This window comes from Calonectris borealis, chromosome 13, assembly GCF_964195595.1.
Source record: "Calonectris borealis chromosome 13, bCalBor7.hap1.2, whole genome shotgun sequence".
NCBI classification, from domain to species: Eukaryota; Metazoa; Chordata; class Aves; order Procellariiformes; family Procellariidae; genus Calonectris; species Calonectris borealis.
In genome coordinates, this window is record NC_134324.1 from 12,096,686 (window position 1) to 12,120,175 (window position 23,490).

A 23,490-nucleotide genomic window follows, 5' to 3' on the forward strand; every position below is an offset into this window, starting at 1 on the left:
CTCTCTGCCAGATGGTATAACCAACCCAGCTCCACATCCATCAGGAGAACAGGAGCCTACTTGAACTTTGATAAACCAAGAAGTCAGCCACTTCCTGAATTCACTTGAATACATCCGTGTTTTATTTGCTTAAATAAAGGTAGAATCTTGGTTTTACAATTCCAGTTCTGTAGCAATAGCAACAACCACACCAGCACGAATGGACACAGGGAGGGGATGGCTGTTGGCACTGAACTTTGCAACAAAGAGTTCAAAATTCTGGCTCCTTTGGAAATTGTGCGTATCATTTAAAATAAATTAAACAATTTAAATATATTATATTATACTTTTTTAATGCATTTTTAAAACACATAAGCCTAACAAAATAGTTTGGTTTTTTTAGAAGTCAATGATCCAATGTCTGTAAGGAATAAGAGATGCTGTGTAACACCCTCCAGCAATACATACCGTCTGCACAGCCTGTGCACAGCTGAAGCTCAAGAGCCTCATTATCAGCATCAACACGCACCCAGGGTACTGCAAACACGTGCTGCACCCGTACCTCCTACACCTTGGCTTGTTCAGTCTCTGCCCTCTCCCACAGGAGGTGCCAGTCCTCACGCAGATCCCATGAGATCCGCGCTGGGGAAGCGGCAGTGTCACCTGCAGGGAGGTCCCTCAGCAGCCCCTCCAGCAGGGCTGGGCAGTGCACAAGGGCCTGAGCCTGTTCCAACGCCGGGGCCCCTGTGCAAACCAGCTCCGGGGAAACGCATCTGTTCAGAGGTGTAAATCAGAACCACAGGTCACAGAGTCTGGGATGTTGAAGGAAGTATCAAGCAGTGTTAAACTGAAGAAAAATCTAGAGGCCTGGCGAGGTCAGACATTGGTAAATAAACAGTAACAATAACTTTAATATCCTGTAAAAATCTGTTGCACCTGTGGAGGCAGAGCCTTCTCTTATACCTCAAGGGACCTTGTTTTCCAGAGACTGCAAGCACTCCCTAACTATCCCCGTGAATATGAGTGTTCAGCCCTGTTTAGAAATCAGATCCCTCTAAAGCACTTTGCATTAAAGCTTCAGTCCCTTCCACACATGGCTGCCCTGCAGAGAAGGGCAGGATCACCTTGAGTTCCCCCAGAGGAGACTCCCTGCATGCTCAGAGACTGCTCGGTGATGGGGCTTAGCTGCCACCAGCCAGCGCGAGGGCAGAGATTGTCCTTTTCTAAAGCACAGCATAAGTGAGGCTGCTCGATTTGAGCTACAAAATTTACCATCCAGTAGCTCATCACAGTGGGAATTGCATTCAGCAGCTAGCCAATACGTACTCAGGGAAGCTCTCCCTGTGGCAGGCTGCTATGTGCTTATGGGCAAAGTCATAGTTTTGGACAAACGCTTGCACGGGAAGTTGCAGGACATGAGGTTATAATGGTAAAGACAGCAGTCTGCAAGCACTCATCTCTTTGCTACACAGATAGCTTGGGACTAAGATCTAGCAGGGGGCAAGAGCTGGGATCAGCAAAGCCTGGCATTGTTTTCTAGAAGGTTCCCTGCCCTCCCACCCCCATTTTTCAGCCACCTTGAACAGAGGTGGAACCAGTGCAGCTCTCTCCCCAATGGACTGAACACAGCAGCCATTAACAAAGGCCAGTTAATTGAGTGGACATCCTCTACCACTAAAGTCTGTCAGATGAGTCACAGGGAGTAAGGGCCAGGACAACGGCATGAGTTAACTGTGCTCAGCAGCACTGCACCTGACGCAACAGGTAATAAAGTGAATGGTTCTATGTTGCAGCATCCAGATGGGAACATCCGTGCTAAAACAACTGAAGACACTGATCTGCCAGCTAGTGAAGCACAGTGGTCACCGGCCCCGCACACCGAGTGAGTGGATTTAACAGCTGACCATGCATGACTCCCCCAGCCACCTGCACACCTAGGAGACATCCCACCCACCTACCATCTGGTCTGCTAGAGCATATCATCTGGACATGGTGATTACTTGTGACAGAAACCAGCTGAAGTTTCACGCTCCAGATCTCCTGAACTCCTGAGTAACTCTAAACCCTTTGACATGACCTGGCGAATGTCCACATCAGTATTTTTCATCCAGGCCTTCAAGGTATGAGAAGCGAGATCTGGTGTTGAGCCTCCAGAAGGGACAAGGAAACATATATTAAACAAGAAGCAGACAGTCTCTCCACAAAATAACACTCACACAAGACAAAGTTAGAGGTGAGGAAAAACAGACCAGAAACAGGCAGTTACAAAGAAGTGATGCTGCCACATTCAAATATAGGTCCATCTCTCCTTCCTATGTTGCTTCAGATCAGAGCTCTAACAATTCTCAGCTCAATTCAGTCTCAGGACACAACGCGCTCATCCCAAACAACAGATACACACATCTCAGCCACGCTAGTATTTGGCATTCTCACAGTCACATGGGCTAGAGTCTCTACAACAGGTTTCATTCAGTATGCTGAGCAGACTTTCCTTTGGCAGTAAGGTCATGAGTTTAGTGGGTCTAGTATTTTTTTGAATTCAGGACTAAAATACTTCCAAGAGTGTCTAGAGCGCTCTCAGCTTTGTTCCACAGGCAGTTCTTGGTACAGAATTCACCGTCTTTAGTGAATTTAAAGGACTTTAACCCAGTCCTTTAAACCTGCTAAAACAGGCAGAGATGGAAGCAGGACTACGTTCACATGCTCTTTTGACACCTCTCTCCTGTAGTTAGATCCTCTGTGCCCGAAAACTCCAGCCAGAATTCAGATGATGAGGCTGCAACTCTCCAGTGAGCAAACCACCTATTGTCCTTGTGGCCACTCTCCTCAGAGTGCCCCAGAGCTGCCTGCATTTATTCCGATCCAGCCGCTGGCTCAAGCGACGTTCCCGAAGCAGCAGCCACTCTTAACAACAGGAAGACCCTGATTTGGAGCTGGAGTGCAGGTCGATGGTGTGGCCCAGCATGCAGTGCTCTAGCTGCTCCTCCACCGCCAGCACCTGTCGCACAGCCTCCTCAAAGGCCACTGCCACATTGGTGTCATCCTTGGCACTAGTCTCCAGGTATGGATAGTTACCATTTTCCATGCACCAGGCCTGGGCCTCCTCTGTGCTCACTTGTCTCTCAAGTTTGTCTATCTTGTTGCCCAGGACTACAAATGGGAAGTGTTCAGGGTCCTTCACATCAGCATAATAGACAAACTCCTTCTGCCAGTTACTGAGGTTCTCAAAACTCTGCCGGTCGTCCACACTGAAGGTCAGCAGGCAGCAGTCTGCTCCCCTGTAAAAGGGGGTTCGCAGGCTCTTGAATCTCTCCTGTCCCGCAGTGTCCCAGATCTGGAGGGTCACAAAACGTCCATCCACCTCCAGGTCCCGGTTTAAGAACTCCACACCAATCGTGTGGAAAGCCTGCGAGTCAAACTTGTTGGTGACGTACCGGTTCATGAGGGAACTTTTCCCAACTCCACCATCCCCAAGAAGAATGACCTTTAAGAGCAAAGACTTCCCACTCATTGCAGCAGGATGGAGAGGCGCAGTACCAAGGCAATCTACAGGGTTCAGAAATAGTACAAAATAGCTATTTGACTCATGGATTCTGCAGAAAGTCAGAATGAATAGAATATGCTATTTCCATCCCCATTTCTGGACAAGTTTTGTATATAGGAGGTAATTTCTCTTATTAGAGAGATTAGAGCTGGGAATTGGACAAGCTTTCAGGCACACAAGTCCTCCATCGGGTCCAAAATGGAAGCAGCAGGTCACTACTGTAAGTGCAAGGTAAGAACAACTGTTGAGAGTTTAGTATCAATTATACCACTTTTGGTGAAAACTCTGTATCTGAAAGCTTGTCTAGTTTTTCCAAACATACCATCACTAGTTAAACATCTCTTCCTGCCTGTGTCCTCAGGCTATCACAGAAACAGCAAAATCACCAGGGATCACCGTCACCAGGCCTTCCTTTCCACTGTACAATCACTAGCTAAATAATTTCTCCTATCTGACTTGCTCTACTGGAAGGATGTAAAAGATGTACAGGCCTAACATCAATACAAGTCATCTGGCAAACCAGTTCTTAATCACTCCAAGAACGCTGACTCACCTTACAAGTGGTGCTGTGCTTGTTTTCTGCGTGTGATCTCTACAGCTTGCAAGGGGTTTCCCAGGCAGAGGCCCTGCTGCTTTGCTGCTCTTTTTTGGCAATGCTTTTCGCAGGCCAGTTTGCTAGGGCACAGGTGCAAGTTCACATTGCAACAACGCCAACACCACAGGTTCCTTAGTCAGCAGTTGCAACAGAAAGGCCAAGTGCCAACTTGTCCTCCCCCCTCCTAGGGACATTCTGCAAGCGAAGGTAAAGGCCTGACACGGAATAAGAGGTTTGTTTGGCTGTTGTCTGTACTGTACCTGCTCTAGAAATACAGTGCTTCTGTCTTCAGGACTGTCCAGGGAACACCTTCCTCCAGCATAACAGTCACTAAAAAACAAACATCAGTCAGTGAGGTTGCCAGAGCTGCGCCCGGTGCACTGCCCTTCAATTTGTAATGTTGACCCCGGCTGGAAGAACAACAGCAGAGCTCTAGGAAGCTGAAAGTGCAGTACCGATGGCTGGAGTAAAACAGGCAAGAACAAGGTGCTGAGGACAGAGTTTCCCTTGCCCTAAGTAAAATGGAACACAGCCCATTTCTGACCAGGGCAGAACCAGTACGTTATGGACGCTAAACACAAAATAAGAAAAGAATAAATTGAGGGAGCTCTGGTACGACTGCACAGGCTGTGTAACCCATGTCACCCCTCAATCCAGGGAATGTCGACAGCTTTGATCTGCTTGGCCTGCCTACTCACACACTCTGCAATCTGATCTGAGCATTGGACATGTACCTGAATCTGCTAACCAGAAGAGTGAGCCAGCTGGCAAGAGCCTGGTATGAAGAGAGACAGGATCTGGCTTGCTTACACCCGCTACCAACATTCCTGGGAAGGGTGTGGACACGTAGTACTGCTTAGTGATGTCACCACAGGACCAATCTCCAATCAACTGAAACAAGAGCATTCGACACTGCTCAGATCAGCACTCCTATTCCTTCCAGGCTAAAAAACACTTTCTGCATTAATCGCAAGGGGCCCTGTTCAATTTTGTTTCTGCTCTTTTGCAGCTCTTTCAACCAGTGCTTACCACAAAGCCAAAATCAGAAACTTCTGCTTCTGCTTCAAGTTAGTTTCTGCAGAAACTAACTAAAAGCTCACCAATTTCACTTCCCCTGCACAGAAACACCCCAAACCAAGCACGGCTGAACTAACTTGATGGGCCATGGGACATTTGAGAAGCATCTCTGCAACCCAGTGGTTCTAAAGGAAAAAACAAAATGCAAATGTCACAAGAGACAAACAGGAATTGCAGCATAGCTCCCTGGGGTGGCTTTTGGGAAATTCTCCCCTGAGCAGGTGAGCTGTTCAAAACCCTTGCTCTTCCTTTTCCAAACCCTTGCTGAGGGGGGTTTAAGATGGTCGCTGCCCCTGTCACCAAAGCCATTCCTGACAATGCCATCAGCCCTGACAAGAGTTTCCGTTTAGAAATGGTTTGCTAGGAAGTGACTAGCAGACATTTTAAAAATGATTAATGGGTTATGTTAGGCTACTCCAGAGCCTGGCAGGTCAGGAGACTATTGACAGACATGACACAGCCATGACACCGATGGGCATGCTGCCACCCATGACACCAACGTCAGCAATGCTGTTTGCAACCTGTGTTCACCAATTAGCCCTCTACAAGCTATTTGCAGCTGGATGGAAACCCCTCACGCAGGATGCCAGCGCCTGTTTGCATATAAAAACAGCGGGGTGCATGCGTGGGAGCTGCACATTGGGCCCTGCCCCGCCCTGCTCCCCAGGACCTGGCTCCCAGCTCGGCTGCAGGTGAGATCCTCCGGCAGGCCCTTGCCTGGCTGCCCAGCCCTTGCCCGACCCACAGCCGGACCCCCAGGCCGGAGCGGCGGAGAAGAGGCGCAGGGAGGCAGGACACGACCGAGGAGCTGCATCCCGCGAGGGGGGCGCGGGGCCCCCCACAGCCTCGGAGCGAGTGCCGGGGCCCCTCGGAAAGCGCCGGGGGAAAGGGGCAGCTCGCCAGCCCCAAGGGGCGTCTGGGGGCCGGGGGAAACAGCGCCCGGCACGCCCGCCCTTACCTCCCTCCGCGCCGCCGCCACCGCCCACCTGACCCGCCGGGCGCAGGTGCCGGCTCACCCCGCGCCTGCGCACCGCACGCGCCCTGCCAACCGTGGCCGCGCGAGGCAGCGGGGCGGGGCCAGGCTAGGCCTCGCCCCGCCCCCGCACCGCCGCGCGCCCTCCTGCGGGAGCGGCCGGGCATTGCCACTGCTGTCACTCGCGTCCCCCCACTGCCCCCGCCTGCCACCCGCTTGTCACCCCGCTGGGCCCCGCCTGGCCCCTCACGGCCCTCTCCTGTCACGCTTCTCACTCCTCTCCGCTTCAGACCTCTCCTGTCCCCTCACAGTCTCCTCCTGTCCCCTCACTGCCCTCCTCACAGTCCCCTCCTGTCCCCCTTTTGTCACTTCATTCCCCGCTCCCGCCACCCCACTGTGCCCACACCAGCTCACCGCTGCTGCCCCACTGCTGGGAGGGCAGACGCAGTGGGACCCCCACCCCGGGTCAGGCAAGCAGTACCAGGGGGTGCCCCGACGCAGTGGTGGGGCCTCCATGAAGCCTGTGTGAGGCCACGGCACCCTTGCCACAAAAAGCCCCTTACCTGCCTGCGGAACACAGTGCCCTATACAATGTCACTGCAGGCCGGTGGCAGTGGCTGTCCCCAGCCCCGTGGCTCCTCCTGCGCCTGTTCCAGCATGCTTGGAGGCCTGTTCCTTACCCTGCCGGCAGGAGCCCAGCTGCTGCGCGATGGGGATGTACAGAAATAAATTAACAAATACCCCAAATGGCTTCTCCCTGATTCCCCATTTAGCGCTGAGGGAGGCAAATGGCTAGCAGCTGCCTGAAGGAATGCGACTCCCCCCACCCTCACCATCACCTGTGGGACCGGGAAGGAGAATATCTTAAAGAAGGAGGTTTCTGGGGAAGAGCAGCAAATACAAACATTTCAGATGGTTGAAAGGAAAAATAGTGGCAAGGTCACCCCAGCCTGGGCTAGACAGCGAGAGATGAGGGGAGAGGGAGGGGGAGATCAGAACCCCAGCTGGCTGCAGTGGGGATTTTGGGAGCCACCTGCCCTCCCCGGGCATCATCAGCTTTTCTTCCCGCCAGTGTCTGGTGCCCCCCCAAAGATAGCTCCAAAACTTGGGGACACCTCTCGTTGGGGGCTGCAAGATGCCCCTGGGCACCTTACTCAGGGGGGCAAGAGCGGGGACCCCTCGTGTGGATGCCCAGGGTTTTTGGCCATCCGAATCCGGCACCAGCCTCCGGGCCGAGCAGGTGCCACAAAAGTGCCTCGATTCCCTCCTCCCCTCCAGAAAAACATGAGATGGGAGGAAGATTTAAATTAAGCCAGGGATTATAGTAATACCAGCCTCAGTGATCTGTCAGAGGAGATGAGGAAGAAGAGAAGTGTAGGGCGTGAGGAGGGGGTGGCAGGGCGAGGGCCCGAGGGCACAGGATGTTGGCAGTCTGGGATCAGGGGAGCCCGGCGAATACAGGAGTGCTCCTTGGGTGCGTATTGGTGGGCACCTGGCGTCCATTTGGGGCACCAATGTATGTGCCAGTGCCAGGGCCAGAACTGCAGGGTGCTGCTGGTACAGGCGGCAGACCCAGCTCACACCACTGGCTGGGGCTCGCTCCAAACCAGTCTGAGTCCCCACACCAGCCCTGCCAAGGTCATGGCGCTGCTGGGGTGAGCCTCCGAGCATGGCACACCGAGCTCGGCACACCGCCCCCGCCAGCTCCCTTTGCCTGGCAGCCGTTTAATCCCATTATTTGTCATTACTTATTTATTAGAGATCTAATTTAGCGTGTAAGAATACAGAGGCCAGGAGGGGCGAGACACCTCCTGAGCAAAATAGAACCACCAGGACAGATGCTGCTAAGGCAAAAGGGGCACAGTGCTCTGCAGCAGCACCGTGCCATGCCCTGACGCCCTGGACCACCCTGGGGCAGGGCTAGCAAACACCAAAGCCTCAGGGGTTGCTGCTTGCAGGGCTTAGGGAGGGCAGCATGTCCCTGCAGTGTGACCAAGGACAGCACAGGGCCAGTGGCCCCCGCTGACTGTGCCAGTGCTCAAGGGGCCTCCATGGTCCCCCAGGCTGAGCCATGGGCACCGGGAGCCGTTGGAGAGTCACCTGCCAGTCTGAACAGGGCTGTGCCTGGGCAGGTTTGGCTCCCGGCGGCTGTGCAGCTTGGCTGCCTTGCTGAGCTGGGCAACAACCTGTTTGACATCTGTAGTGGCTTACCTTGGCTGGATGCTAAGTGCCCACCAAGCTGCTCTATCACTCCCCTCCTTAGCAGGACAGGGGGGGAGAAAATAAGATGGAAAAGAACTCATGGGTCAAGATAAAGACAGTTTAATAAAGCAAAAGCAAAGGCCGCATGCGGAAGCAAAGGAAAACAAAAGATTTGTTCTCTACTTCCCATCAGCAGGCGATGTCCAGCCACTTCCCGGGAAGTAGCGCTTCAGTAGGCATAGTGGTTGCTCCAGAATACAAATGTAATAACGAATGCCCCCCACTCCTCCTCCTTTCTCTTAGCTTTTATTGCTGAGCAGACATCATATGGTATGGAATATCCCTTTGGTCGGTTTGGGTCAGCTGTCCTGGCTATGTCCCCTCCCAAGATCTTGCCCACCCGCAGCCTACTGGCCTTTGGGGGTGAGGGGGTGGAATGTTGGAGAGACAGCCTTGATGCTGTGGGAGCACTGCTCAGCAGTAGCCAAAACCCTGGTGTGTTATCAACACCTTTCTAGCTACTAATACAAAGCACAGCACTATGAGGGCTGCTAGGCGGAAAATTAACTCCATCTCAGCCACACCCAGTACCATCTCCACCCCTTATTCCATACGACTTGCGTCATGCTCACGTTCCACATAATTTAATACATATATAAATCTTCTAACCATCCCATTTTATTTAATTCTCATTACTGAAATCCCTTCTTACCAACCCTTACAAATTATACTACATACTTAAACCATCTTTATACCCTACATACAGATTTATACATTCTCATTAACTACTATCCTCTGTCCTTAAACAGATAGATATTATTCTGCCATCCATGGGTTTCCTCCACTCCTCCAAATGTTCATAAGAACAGGCTATGTCTTGGCCCCCATCTGTCAAGATGGGTGCTCAGTCCAGGAGAAGCAGTAGGTTCACTTATTGGGCACCAACACCGGCTTGGTTTGGGTCATCGTTGCACTCATCCAGTTCCTTGTGAAACTCACTTTTCGTAGGTTCAGGTCATTCCTGCTATATCACTTCCTACAACATACAACTCACATCACAGATTATTATTCCCCCAAGGTTAAATCTCCTTGAGACACACACTGGATCTCCCCATCCTTCCGCATTACCCACCAAGTACACCCAGGTCCTTGGGCGAAAACAATCCCATGAGTTTGCCTTTTCCCAAGGGAGGAGCAATCCACACCACCTTCCCCAGCCATTTCCCTATATGCACTACGGGGATCTTATCTCCTCCCACAGTATGTAGGGGTTTTGTTTGGGCAGAACCAGGATGGTTAGCAGATCCTCTGGTGTTAACCAGCCAAGTGGCTTCTGCTAAATTTGTATCCCAGTGCTTCCATGCCCCATTGCCCAACACTCTCAACATAGCCTTTAAGAGTCCATTATATCTCTCAATCTTTCCAGAGGCTTGTGGGTGATAGGGGATGTGATACATCCACTCAATGCCGTGCTTCTTGGCCCAGGAGTTTATGAGGTTATTTTGGAAATGAGTCCTATTGTCTGATTCAATTCTTTCAGGGGTACCATGTTGCCACAAAATTTGCCTTTCAAGGCCTAAGATGGTGTTTCAGGCAGTGGCATGGTTTACAGGTTATGTTTCTAGCCAACCCGTAGTTGCTTCCACCACGGTGAGTATGTAGCGCTTCCCTTGGCGTGTTCATGGCAATGGTCCAATGTAGGCCTTGCCATACTGAAAACCTAACCACTGCCCTCTATTCCAGGGAGACTTTACTTGTGTGGCCTGCTTAATTGCGACACGTGTTTCACATTCATGAATGACTGTGTGATGGCCTCCATGGTCAGGTCCACCCCTCAATCACAAGCCCATGTGTATGGTGCATTTCTCCCTAGATGTCCCGATGTTTCGTGGGCCCATCGAGCTACAAATAGCTCACCCTTATGCTCCCAGTCAAGGTCCACCTCAGCTACTTCAATTTTGACATCCTTCTCTACTTGTTCATTGTTTTGATGTTCATGCAGCTTTTGGACATGTGAGCATCTACATGACGTACCTTTAGACAGATGTTTTCTACCTGGGCAGCGATGTCCTGCCACAGTGCAGTAGCACAGATGGGTTTACCCCTGCGCTGCCAGCTGGTCTTCTTCCACTTGCTGTAGCCACCCCTATAGGGCATTAGCCACCATCCAGGAGTCAATATAGAGTACTGGCCACTTTTCTCATTCAGCAGTCACTAGGGCTAGTTGGATGGCTTTCAATTCTGCAAACTGAGTTGACTCACCTTCTCCTTCAGTGGCTTCAATGACTTGTCGCGTGGGACTCCACACAGCAGCTTTCCACTTCCGAAGATTTTCTACAACACGACAGGAGCCATCAGTAAACAAAGTGTAACGCCTTTCATCTTCTGATAACTCATTACATGGTGGTGCCTCTTGGGCATAAGCCACCTTCTCAGGCAATGCTCCAAAATCTTTGCCTTCTGGCCAGTCCATGATCTCTTCCAGGATTCCTGGGCAACTGGGTTTCCCCCGTTGAGCTTGTTGTGTGATCAACGCTACCCACTTACTCTATGTAGTGCTGGTTGCATGATGTGTAGAGGGGATGTTTCCTTTAAACATCCAGTGTAGCATGGGCAATCACGGTGCCAGGAGGAGATATGCTTCTGTACCAATAACTTCTGAAGCAGCTTGAACCCCCTCATATGCTGCTAGTATTTTTTTTTCAGTTGGGGTGTAGTGGGCTTCTGATCCTCGATACTCCCAGCTCCAAAACCCTAACGGTTGACCTTGGGTATCTCCTGATGTTTTCTGCCAGAGGCTCCAGCATGAGGAGCATGAGACCATGCTTCCCAGCTGCAGTGTAGAGTACATTTTGCACAGCTGGTCCTGACAGACAGGCCCAAGAACTACTGCATGAGCTATCCCCTGTTTGATATGCTCAAAGGCGTGTTGTTCTTCTTTCGGGTCACTCGATAGAGAGGGCTCACAAGCTGACTATAACCTGGAATATGCATTCTCCAGAATCCCACAAGGCCTAGGAAAGCTAGTGGTTCTTTCTTGTTAGCTGGTGGAGACATAGTTGCTATGTCTCTCTGCCATTTTATTCCCAAGAACTGAATCTCCTGTGCAGGTCCCTTGACCTTGCTTCTTTTTATGGTGAAACCAGCTTTCAGAAGAATCTGAATTACTCTTTTTCCCTTCTTAAACACTTATTGTTACCCCACATGATGATATCATTTATGTATTGTAGATATTCAGGGGCATCACCCTTTTCCAGTGCAGTTTGGATTAGTCCATGACAAGTGGTAGGGCTATGCTTCCACCGCTGAGGCAGTCGGTTCCGGGTGTATTGGACACCCCTCCACATGAAAGCAAATTGTGGCCTGCTTTCTGCTGCCAAAGGGATTGAAAAAATGCATTGGCAATGTCAATTGTAGCATACCACTTGGCCACCTTTGACTCCAGTTCATACTGGAGCTCTAACATGCTCTAACAGCAGCACTCAGCGGTGGCACGACTTTGTTCAGACCACGATAGTCTACTGTTAATCTCCACCCTCTGTCAGACTTTTGCACTGGCCATATGGGACTATTAAAAGGTGAGTGAGTCTTGCTGGTCACTCCTTGGCTCTCCAGCTGATGAATCAGCTCATGGATGGGAGCCAAGGAGTCTCAGTTCGTGCGATATTGCTGCCGGTGCACCGTCCTGGTAGCAATTGGCACCTGCTGTTCTCAACTCGCAGCAATCCCACAAGAAAGGGATCTTCTGAGAGGCCAGGCGGGGTAGATAGCTGTTTGATCTTCACAGTGGCTACACCACAAGCCCAGGATACCCTTTTGGGTCCTTGAAGTACCCTTTTCTGAAGTAGTCTATGCCAAGGATACAAGGGGCCCTTGGGCCGGTCACAATGGGGTGCTTTTGCCACTTGTCCCCTGTTAAGCTCACCTCCAATACAGACTATTCTTGGCATCCCCCTCTCACTCCAGAGATCCAGATGGGTTCAGTGCCCCTATATCCTGATGGCACCAGCATACGCTGTGCACCAGAGTCTACCAAAGCCTTATACTTCCGTGGGTCTGATGTGCCAGGCTATCGAATCCACACAGTCCAGTATACCCGGTCATCCCTTTCCTCCTCCTGGCCGAACCATCCTGTTGCTGGTCAGAGTATTCACTCTCTGACCCTTTCAGTGCCAGACCAGAAATCTCCTCACCAGGATCAAGGGAGGTGATCTCAGTCCTTCTATATCTAGGAGATCGTTGATTGCCTTCTTGTGTCTCTACAGCAGCTAAGCTGACCGCCTTCTCAGATGGCCCCTTCTTAACAGCTGTCTTCCCTCTCAGTTCGCATACACGGGCTTCCAGCTTAAAGGTGGGTTCACCATCCCACTCCCTGTTGTCCTTCCCCTGGTCACGCACGGAGAACCAGAGTGTGCCACATGACATGCGCCTGGGGCTCCCTTTCCCTCTGTCTGGGGCAGGGGGGGACTGACTTCTTGGGGCGCTCCTGACAGCCAAGGCACTTGGCCCATAGGGATGAGGAGGGACAGAGATTTCCTTCAAAGTTTTGGAGCCAAGACGACGCTCTCTCCACAGCTGGTGCATCAGTATCCAGGCAATACCTTGCTGCCAAGAAGTTAGAATGTGATGCTGGGGCACTTTGAATCATCTTCCTCCACGTGGCCCGTGTGCACAGGACATCCTCTGGATCTTTGGAGACCTCATCATTCTCTAGATCACTGTAGATGACTTCCAACACTGCTAATTCTCTCAGGTACTGGATGCCTTCATCTGTGGCAGTCCACTTTCCTGAGTAGTTCACAAGATCTTTCTTGAATGGATATCTTGCCCTCACACTTGAGAGGAGCTGTCTCCAGAGACTGCAAATTGTTGCCTTTTTTCCAATTCCTCGCTCAGTTCGCCAGTTCCTAGCAAGGGATCGCAGCTGTTGGGCTTCCCTACCTTCCAAATGCTGACTGTTGGCCCTGTTATCCCAGCGTTGGAGCCGCCAGGCAGCAATCCACTCACCTGGCTGGCGGCTGCAATCTTTCCTCATGTCTCAAAGTTCTGTTGAGGTCAGAGACAAGGTAGTTTCCGCTTCTTCTCTGAATTCCCTCACTCCTTCCTCCAATTTCTTTGCCGAAGGATCAGCTTCTTGATCAAACCCTTCCTCTTCATCCTCCTGCCTTACTAATCGATGACATGGATCCATTGACCTCCTGTCCACTGTTTCTTTTTCACTACTGGGACAATTACTGTAGTTGTTGTTTGGGTCCCTATCTCAACCATGGTGTCCTCAGATGCAGTTTGGGTTCCTATCTCTACTATCATGTCCTCAGATGTAGTGTGCAACCCGGTCTCAGTCAATGTATTCTCAGAGGTGGTTTGGGTCCCTGCCTTAACCACAATCCTCTGATAGTACTGATCTGTGGCTCGGTAAGCACAGGCCAAGCCCCAGTACAGTGCTAGAAGCTGCTGGTTTTCATTGGGGTAGGCAAGGCACCTTCCATCAGGTGGCGTGTCAGTTTGCCAGGGCTTCTTGCCTGTTCAGGTGTAAAGTCCCACGTTATGGGAGGTGGTAACCACCCTAGGCACCTGCCCAAATCCTTCCACACACCCTGCCACCCAGGGACTGGTCACCTCAGGGCACATTTCAGTATTGCCTCACCCAAAAGCTGTCTTCTCTCACCCCAGAATGACACCAGATTCCACAAACCCCATGTATGCCAACAGTGTTAATTAGTAGTATTAAACAGCTCACGTAAGAGTGAGCAAGGACCTCGGGAGCCTGCATGATAAAACCACCCACATCAAGCCCAGGCAGGAAAAGGGAGATGTATTCCCTCATCCTCTCCACAAGATAGCTCCCTCAGCACAGCAAGGCCATCAATGCCAGGGCAAAGCACGTAGCCATTGTGTGTACTAACATGTTCCCAAGCTCAGCAAAATAAAGAGGTAAGCAGTGCAGCCAACAAACTCCGTGACCCGCACAGAAGCTTGCTACTTAATAACTACTGTAGCTGTATCACGCTTAGTACAAAACTGCTGTTGTCTTGTGCCCCATGTTGGACTGTAGTGGGTTGACCTTGGCTGGATGCCAAGTGCCCACCAAGCCGCTCTATCACTCCCCTCCTCAGCAGAACAGGGGGGGAGAAAATAAGATGGAAAAGAACTCATGGGTGAAGGTAAAGGCAGTTTAATAAAGCAAAAGCAAAGACCGCATGCGGAAGCAAAGGAAAACAAAAGATTTGTTCTCTACTTCCCATCAGCAGGCGATGTCCAGCCACTTCCCGGGAAGTAGCGCTTCAGTAGGCGTAGTGGTTGCTCCAGAATACAAATGTAATGACGAATGCCCCCCACTCCTCCTCCTTTCTCTTAGCTTTTATTGCTGAGCAGACATCATATGGTATGGAATATCCCTTTGGTCAGTTTGGGTCAGCTGTCCTGGCTATGTCCCCTCCCAAGATCTTGCCCACCCGCAGCCTACTGGCCTTTGGGGGTGAGGGGGTGGAATGTTGGAGAGACAGCCTTGATGCTGTGGGAGCACTGCTCAGCAGTAGCCAAAACCCTGGTCTGTTATCAACACCTTTCTAGCTACTAATACAAAGCACAGCACTATGAGGGCTGCTAGGCGGAAAATTAACTCCATCTCAGCCACATCCAATACAGCATCTTGGGGAAAAATATATTTTATAAGTGAAAATAGACCTCTGAAGAGACTACCTGTGGCTTGATGGGTTGCAAACAGCATCACAGCCACTGCCCCATGGCTCTGCCACCCTGGTGCGGTGACACAGCCTGGCAGCACAACCCGGCATGGCTTGCTTGGCCATGCAGCAGGGAGAGGGGCCTGGGCCCTCTCCTGAGGAGGTCTGGCAGGAAGAAGGGGAGAATTAAATAGGAGGTGAATTGCTCCCTGCTGAGCCCCTGGAAGAGAGGAGTGGGAGGAAGGCAGTGGGGAGCTGGTGGGAGGGCTGGTGCTTCCCACAGTGCCTGGGAACCTGAGCCCTGGGCTCAAGGGCGAAGGAAGAACAGGCTTATCTGGGCATGACCTTGCACTCGGGAAGCCTGCCGAGAGCCGGTGTTGCCCCAGCACTGCAGGCAGGACAGGACCCTGGGCACTGCCACTGGTTGCTGCAGGGGGATTTGTCTGGACATGGGGACATTGCCCAGGAGCCATGTGCTGGGCAAGGAGTGCCAGGGCAGTGGGGGCAGCACCAGGGCAGCAGGGCAGGGACTCTGCAGGGCACCGGGCTCCTGGAGCACAAGAGGTTTTACTCCCTGGGCTTGGCTTCATCCCTACCCAGAAAGGCTGTGACACACACCCGCCGCCTGGCTCTCACTCCCAGCTCTGGGTGTTACAGCAAACACGGTGAAGCTGGTGCCAAGGTAAGGAGCCCTGATACAGCCTCATCCTTGCTGCCAGCCCTTGGCCATGCAAAGTGCTGCCAGCTCGTGCCCCGATGAACTCATCACACGTCCCGTGCTGCAGCTGGGACTTGGGCCTCTTCCTTTGTTCCAGCCCTGGTGCCCGGCTCTGCAGCTGCTTCTCCAAGGTCTGTACCCAGTGGCAGCTCCAGCCCACAGCATCTGCTCTGAAACACTCCCCAGCACATGTGCCCCCTGAACAGCCCTGCCATCCCTAGCCTTGGCCACCCCCATTCCTCCAAGCCTATGGCTCTGAGCAGTGGCTGCCAGGCACCCCGGCACCCATTTCCCCCCCTAGGACCAATATAGCTGGAGCAAAGCTGGGGAAGGCTCCCCCACGCATCCCCCTCTAGCCCACAGAGCTCAAGCTCTCCCAAAGAAGTGCCCTGTGCAGTTTTCGTGAGCTGGGCTGAGGCCTTGCAAACTCAACACTCGCCAGCTACCACACAGGCAGCTCAGGGGTGAGCAGCGTCCCCGAACAGCATCATCCATGGTGGCAAGACCACATAGCTGGTGACTGGCTGGAGATGGAGCAGCTGCCAACACTGCAGGGGAATTGGGACCATGGCAGCAGGGATGGGAGCTGCCTCCTCAGCGCCTCCTCCCGCCATGGCATTGGGATGCCGGAGGTGCTGTCGGAGCCTTCCCTGCGAAAGCTGCAGCTCTGTGAGGTCGCTCCCTGCTGAGCTGGGAGTGGCGTGGGAGAGGCAGCGGGGAGAGGAACGTGCCTGGGCTGCTGAGCCAACAACACTGCAAGTGGGGGCTTGTCCCAGCTCCATCGCAGCCACAGGTCTGGCAGCGGCAGAGCTGCGTGCCACCACTGCAGCCCTTGCCCTCACCATCCCCAGCTCATCCCTGGAGCCCCTTGGCTGGTTATCAGGGACGTGCTGGGTGACAGGGTGGTGGAGCAGGCAGCACCATAAGAGGAAGCACCAGCCATAATTTTACCCTTATGTAGGTGCACAGGCAGGTTGGGGCTTTGGGAGACAGCATGAGGCATCTGTTGCAACATGCTTATCTGCTGCTTATCCCTCCTGCACTGGTTCCTGGAAAGCCACGGAGGCAGCTGGCAGGCACTGGCTTGCACTCTTGCAGGGGGGAGCTTGGCCCTGGCTGCAGCGGGCTCTGCTCAGGGACTCACAGCAAAGACGCATGGTGGCAGAGTGGGCTTTGTGACAGGAGGGACAGAGGAGGGGGACAGAGGGGCACATGGTGTCCCGGCTGCCTCTTGGCAAGGAAAGTGCCTGGGCAGAGGGCCGGAGGGAAGCTGCTCCTGCCGCTGCATTGGAGGTGTCTCCACCCTGTTCGCAGGTGATTTTGGGGGAAGCAGCAAAGGGCCGTATTCCCATGCTGACCCCCAGCTCGCATCCTGCACCGCACCCTCTGTGCCCAGCTTGTACCCTGCACCATGCTCTCTGCACCCAGCCCGGCCCTGGTCCCCTGTGGGCAGCAGGACGTTCCCCACAGGCTCATCCAGGCAGGTTTGGACTTGTGACACCACATGGTGCCACCAGCACCGGCAGTGGGGCACCCGAGCTTGGGGACAGCAGTGTCCCTGGAGAGAGGACATGGACCTCTGTCTCGTCCAGACAAAGTGAGGCGACATCTCCTCACAGGTGACACCCACCATGGAAAGGCTTTGATCTTGTTTTTCCACCCCTCGAGGTTTCCTCACATAACGCAGGTGCTCACGCAGTCGATAGCAGTCTCGGGCACCCCTGGCGAACCCCAGCCGGCCGTGCTGCAGCTTGCACACTCAATGCACCCCTGCTGCCATCACTGCCATGGGTTTGAGCCCCCACCTTGTCTTCCCCCAGCTCCCCAGGGTGCCATACCCCAGCTGCTGCCTGCGGAGAGGAATAAATCACAGAGTGGGGGCTATGCATTGGGAGCAGGGGAACAAAACGGCTTTTCATGCCATAATCCTTTGTAATAAAGCACCAGGGAGAAGAAAAACGATAAACAATGTCTCCTGTGTGAGCCAGCTGCTTCCTAAAATAAAGCGCTCCTCTCCACCATCAGCTGCCCCGGCTTGGGCACAAGTGCAGGCACTGCTGCACGACACCGGAGCCGCGTCCCCCGTGGGAGCACGTGCTCCTGCAGCTCCCAGCACAGCCCCACAGGCCTGTGGGAATCTGCAGAATGCAACTGGAGGGGCCAGAAACGAGCAATTAATTCTGGCCGCTCTCAGGAGCAGGCTGCAAGCCACCGAAGGGCTCGGCACCTCCAGGCACCAGCAACATGCATGCCGCTTGGCGAAGGCATGCGGCAAAGCTGCTCCCACCTGCGCCCCGCGCCAGCAATAACCCAAGCAAATGCAGGGAGTGTGGCGGGTGGTGGGGTGGCTCAGTGCATAACTCCCCAGCTTTATTTAGACCTGAGTGCTGGCAGGAGCCCAGTCCTCGCTGGGGCTCTGGAGGAGAGGGCAGGAAGCTCTGAGCGTTCCTGGTTCAACATTACTCGGGCTGAGCCCTCGCTGGCAGGGGATGAGTAAGCTCCTGCTGGTAAACCTGACCTCCCGGGCATTATTTCGAGAGCAGCAATAACTTCTCTGCTGCTGGGGAAGTTGTCGGGGTGTACCGAGTGTGGCAGCCTGGCTCTGCCCGCACAGCCGCAGGCGAGTTTACCCGTGCGGGTGTCCGGAGGCACTTGGCTTGCTGTGCTGGTGCCTTTGCACCCACTGGTCAGGGACGGTGGCTTTCATGCCCCATGGCCACGGGGGCTTTCCAGCACGGCACTGCTCCCCGCTGCAGGATGGGGACAGCTTGTCTGTTAATCCTCCCCCTGTGTCACTGAGTGTCCCCAGGGGATGGTCTGACCTACAGTGCCACATTGCCCACACTCTCCCACCCTGTGGTAGCCTCCCCATCAGCTCCATTCCCAAAGGACCATGGTCGCCAGCTTGCACAACACTTTCATTTCCCTGTTACTGTTCAGCCTCTTCTGCTTTCCCCTTTTACAGCCAAACATATAACTACCCCTGTGCACACATGCACCTATCCTCCCTAACAACTCCCAGCAGAGGTTTTTGCTGGCAGCTCGTGCTTGCTGCCCCCTCACCTCCCCTCTCCACCACTGCCACCGCGGGGTTTGAGCTCTGTGCTTGCAGCGTGTCCACCCGGCCCGGGGCAGATCTGGCAGGGAAAGGCTGACCTGAGCGACACAGAGGCAGTGACATGTTTTCCCCAGGGATGTGGGGAGTGCTGGGGGGGAGGACCTGCATGTGGGGGAGCTGCAGCATCTGCCTGGCCATGCGGTCTAGCTTCGCCTTATCCTGTTTGCTCTGGTGATAAACCCACACCTTGCAAGGGGGTGTTTGCTTGGACCGACCGCGGTGGGGGCTGGGGCTGGCGATTTCCTGCTGTCCAAACCTGGGAGCTGCCCCAGGCCCTGGTCACTGCCACCTCTTAGCTCTCACCACTTTCTGCCACAGGTCCGGGGGCTGCCAGATGGAGAACAGCCAAGGGAAAACCATGGCTGCTGGCATGCAAAAGCTTCCCTTGCACTGGGCGATCTGTGCTGCAAACCAGCATGGTGCTATGGGATGCTGCAGAGGGTGCTGCAGCCTGGCAGGGTGGGTGCACAGCCAGGAGGAGGTGCACCTGGCTGTGGTGCACCAAGTGTGCACCACACTTGGGTGCCCGGTGCGGGGCCATGCACAGGCTGACTCAGACACCTACTTCAAGAGATGGGATTATGATCCTCCACACAAGCATATATGGGGCCAAATCCTCTCCCGGCTGAGTCAGAGGGGATGGAGCAGCGGCGGGGGCAGACGCCCATCCCAGCCGCAAGCCCTGATCTGAATTCACCTGTGCTGCTGATCACCAGGTATTTGCCCAAATTCCTCCTGCCGGTGACTCAGCCTCCTCCTCCCTCCTCTGCAGCACTGGCCACAGCTCACCACCAGATCGAGCGATGGGAAGAAACCGCCCCGGGAGCAGCGGGATGGGCCCTGGCCAGGGAGAGGCATGGATATTGCCAGGAGGAGCTAACACATATAACTTACCTGGTGCCTGGCAAGGGAAGGCAGCATCGAGTCCTGCCAGGAAGGCCCAGCTCCCAGGATGGCATCCTCTGTGCATGGGTGGCTGCTGGGGCAGCCCATGCTGCCAAAGCCACCATGTTTCTAGGGGATGCCTGGCAGGCATCCTGGCCTCCCACGTCACCGGCAGCCACGTGCCCAGGCATGCCGGGGTGAAAAAGGGAAAGTCCAGGGCAGGGAGGGAGGAAAAGTGTTGATATAAAGTGCTTCTCTGTAATGGTTCTCCCCTTACTGGCTAATCCTCTGCTGGCAGCAGGGACATTTTGGGCACTGGGTTGCAAAAGGGCTTTCTCTTTATCCTCAGGTCTGAGGATACAGGGTTTGGGCAATGTGTCTGGTACTTCCCCGTGCACCATTCTGGCAGGGATGTGGGTGGGAGAAGTGCCTAGACTGCCCTCATTTTGGGAGGACACAGCTGCATCAGCCATACGACCCACTGAGATAGGTTTGCTGGGGCCTGGGAGCTGACCCCAGCTCCAACGGGTGTCCCCGGGGCTGGGCTGGGGCTGCCAGCCCCTGGAGTGGCTTCCTTGGGGCACAGACCCGGCTGTGCCGGCACTTAACCCCATGTCTAAACCTGCATCGCTGCATCCCCAGGGTGGCCACAGTGAGAAAGCAACCCAAACCCGAGTGCATTGGCACCCCTGTCCTCACCCCATAGCTCCCCAGGATGCAGCAAGGTGGTCCCATGGCCCGGTTGCCCAGGCTCAGGGCAAATGCTGGAGCATCGCCAGCTCCTGGCACCAGCAACCCTGCCATTTGGGGCAACCGCTGGAGAGCTGCAGCCCTTGTCCCCGCTGGTGAACTGGTTGGCCCCATAGGAAGGGGGTGCACAGTCGGCAGGCATCTGGGGTGCCCGGCACCCCTGGGCAAAGTCTCTGCTGCCCGTGTGTGCAACACAGGCCGAGGAGGAGGTTTTTGTGAGCATGGCGGTGCTGGGGATGGGATGCTCCTGCCGTAACCTTGCAGAGGTCGGAGTGACTTGGGGAGAAATAAGTTGACCAGTGGTTTGCCATGCCCGCAGAGTGGCCCATTGCAGCATGACTAAGAGCGTGCAGGAGAGAGAGGCACTGGGGCAGTGTCAGGAGCAGCCAGGGTGCTGCAAGCAGCCGAGACCTCCCTATCCCCAAAAGCCCCGCTGAGGAGAGGGGATCAGCTCTGCCACTTTGCGTTTCCATCCCAAAAGCTTCACTTGGTTCAGCTTATGCTCTGGCTTTTGGGGATGGGGAAAGGGCTCAGGCTAGCTTTACCTCTGGGTTTGACCCAACTCCCAGCCTGGGCGCATCAAGTGGCCAAGGGATTGCAAATCCTCTCAGCAGGAGGGGGAAATGCTGAAGCAGCGAGAAGGTGCTTAACCTTTAGTGGTCTGCAAGTCCTGCCTGGTGCTCCCGAGCCAGCTCTTGCTGACGTGACCTTTTCTATCTTCTGTTTTCACAGAAGGGTCTGAAGAGGCCCCCTGCCCCCTCCCCACCAGGCTGAGCCTGCCCTGCCCAGTGAGAGAAACCACCCCCAAGAAGGGACAAGCCCTGCTGGGGTGATGAGTGGCTGCTGCCACCTTGACAGCCTGCCCCAGTAGTTGGCACTGGGAAAAGGATTCCCGCATCCAGGATAGGGTGCTGCCCTGGGGACATCAGGGTGCTGAGGGGGCACAGCCACCCTGGCACGTACTGAGCTTCCCAGTGCTCAGCCCAGTGTAGCAGCAGCCCCAGCATCGCTCCCCACTGCCCTCACCCCACAGGAAACCCCGCACGCTGCCCTGACAGCACACAAACACCAACCTCTTACCTTCAGCTCTTTAGATTCTGCTTTCTGAGGGGTGAAGGCAGTTGCAACCACACAAGCAGTGTTATTTGCAGCCCTTGGCAGGCAGTGTGGGTGGAGGTACTAGGCAGAGAGGCACCATGTCCAGACAGGCACAACAGCCCCATGTTTGTCTCCAGCTGACCAGGCTCACTAGGGACACCGGCCAAAACTGTTAGTTGGCAAGTCTGCCTCCACCTCCTCCATCAGCAGCCCGTTCAGTGACCCTGCAGGCCAGGTGGAGGTGAGGAAATCCTGGCAGCACCCAGGAAGCCTCAGCATAGACCTGGAGGCACTATCAGATCCCAGCTGCCCCTCACCCACACTGTGCTGGAGGCTGACTGCAGGACACAGGAATCTCCACTCCTGCAAGGCAGGGCTGGTATCAGCCTAGAGGGTACCCAACGGGTCTACTGCATTAATCCATCCTTACAAGGCTGCAAAAACCTCCCTCAACCAAGGGCAGGGGTGGTAGTGAAGAGGAGGGCTGTGCCAGGCAGCAAGGGGAGAGCTCTGCTCTGAGAACCAGGTGGACAGAGCCAGCCTGGCCACAGCACCAGTGGGACCCAGGCCAGCACCCACGCTGCCAGCACAGACACCTCCAGCCGTGCAGGTGAGGAGTCAGCCCAGCTCCACAAGTGATGTTTTAGGCAGGGGACACCAACCTCTTTGAAGCAGGAGGCTCAGCAGGCAGGCAGGAAGGCCCAGGTTATCCTCTACTTGAAGATGCACCAAGAAACCGCTATGGTGGTAGGATTGCTGGTAGAACACAGTGGCCCCTGCGGGTGGAACCCCCAGCCCCAGCACCACACCAGCAATGCTCCCAGCTCTGGTCTCCCCTAGGCCAGCAGGAACTGAGCCCTACACAAACACCTAGCTGGACTCGCCCTGCAGGGAACCATCCCATATAGCCCTTTAAGCAACACCAAACCGCCAGCGCTGCTGCACCAGGCAGAGACCTTCCCACCCCCCAGAGCTAGCCAGGCTGCAGCCTGAACCTTTGCCAGGGAAGAAGCCACAAGCCATAGGTAGGTCATTACATTTTTTTTATTTTATAATAAACTTCTCATTTTTCCCCAAGGAAGACAAAAAACTGTGAGTGAGGCTACAGAACACCGTCAGTGAAGAGTATGCGAGACAGGCCACAGGCCAGACCAGAAAGGATCCCCACTCCCCCAGGCAGAAGGGGTCCGTCCCCAGGAGCCTCCACAGCCCTTGCTCATCTCGCCACCGCATTAGAGCAAGATCAGCACTGTCAACGGGAGTCAGCTGACCAGCAGAGATGGGGTTGGGTCAGGCTATTGATGGACTGAGAGGGCCATGCTTTGCTCCCCCCACCCGCCAAAGCTGCCAGCAGTGGGACAGTGGGTTAGGCGATGCAGCTGTTTTCTATACATGTACATAATGTAAATTTAAAAAAAACACATGATTTAATTCAAAGCAAAAAAATCAAGTGGTAGCTCTTCCTGCCAGGCCATCTCACTCTAGGAAGACTTCACACATTCCTTCTCCTGCTCAATAGCTGCAAGAGAAGAGAGGTCTATTAGTCTCTGGCGCTTTTTTTGTGGCAATACCCACTGGAGAAGGTTGCAGAGCAATCACTCAGGCCGTGGTGCCATTTTATGGTTTGACCCCAAGTGGGGTAGACAAACCCTTCAAGTCGGAGGGTGATGAGACACACACACACACAGGTGACAGCAAGTTGGGCACCTGCCTTCAGCTCTCCTCAGGGAAGTCATGCCCTGATACCACAGCTCTCCGCACGCTCCCAGAGGGCCGTACCCTGACCCCTCACCTCTCGGTCAGTGGTCTTCTCTGGGTCTGAGCCTAACTGCCCCAAACTGCCTCTCTCCACCGGATGCCTCGGC

At 54.2% G+C, this 23,490-nt stretch overlaps 2 protein-coding genes across 7 annotated transcripts in view; both read right to left on the minus strand.

Moving 5' to 3' along the window:
* Positions 1 to 99: 99 nt before the first annotated feature.
* On the minus strand, positions 100 to 6,838 carry RAB9B (RAB9B, member RAS oncogene family). Of its 5 annotated transcripts, none has more exons than XR_012675565.1 (3): positions 4,077 to 5,931; positions 1,938 to 3,525; positions 100 to 752 (listed from the first exon to the last, which is right to left on the minus strand). XR_012675565.1 is itself a non-coding variant. In XM_075162229.1 (3 exons), the coding sequence occupies exon 3, from the start codon at positions 3,488 to 3,490 to the stop codon at positions 2,885 to 2,887; it is 606 nt and encodes a 201-aa protein (XP_075018330.1). In that variant the 5' UTR covers positions 3,491 to 3,525; positions 4,077 to 5,009; positions 6,732 to 6,838; the 3' UTR covers positions 100 to 2,884. The 5 variants fall into 5 exon arrangements, 4 of the variants coding, with proteins under 4 accessions (XP_075018330.1, XP_075018334.1, XP_075018333.1 ...); XM_075162229.1 differs by adding an exon at positions 6,732 to 6,838 and having other exon boundaries at positions 100 to 3,525; positions 4,077 to 5,009; XM_075162233.1 differs by adding an exon at positions 6,154 to 6,247 and having other exon boundaries at positions 100 to 3,525; positions 4,379 to 4,448.
* Positions 6,839 to 22,651: 15,813 nt separating this feature from the next.
* Positions 22,652 to 23,490, minus strand: part of LOC142087719 (thymosin beta-15A homolog) — a 463,475-nt gene continuing 462,636 nt past the window's right edge. For both annotated transcript variants that reach the window (XM_075162254.1, XM_075162256.1), the window contains one exon: positions 22,652 to 23,144. In XM_075162254.1, coding sequence (XP_075018355.1) covers positions 23,107 to 23,144 — 38 coding nt within the window. In that variant the 3' untranslated portion in view covers positions 22,652 to 23,106. The remainder of the gene's footprint in view (positions 23,145 to 23,490) is intronic.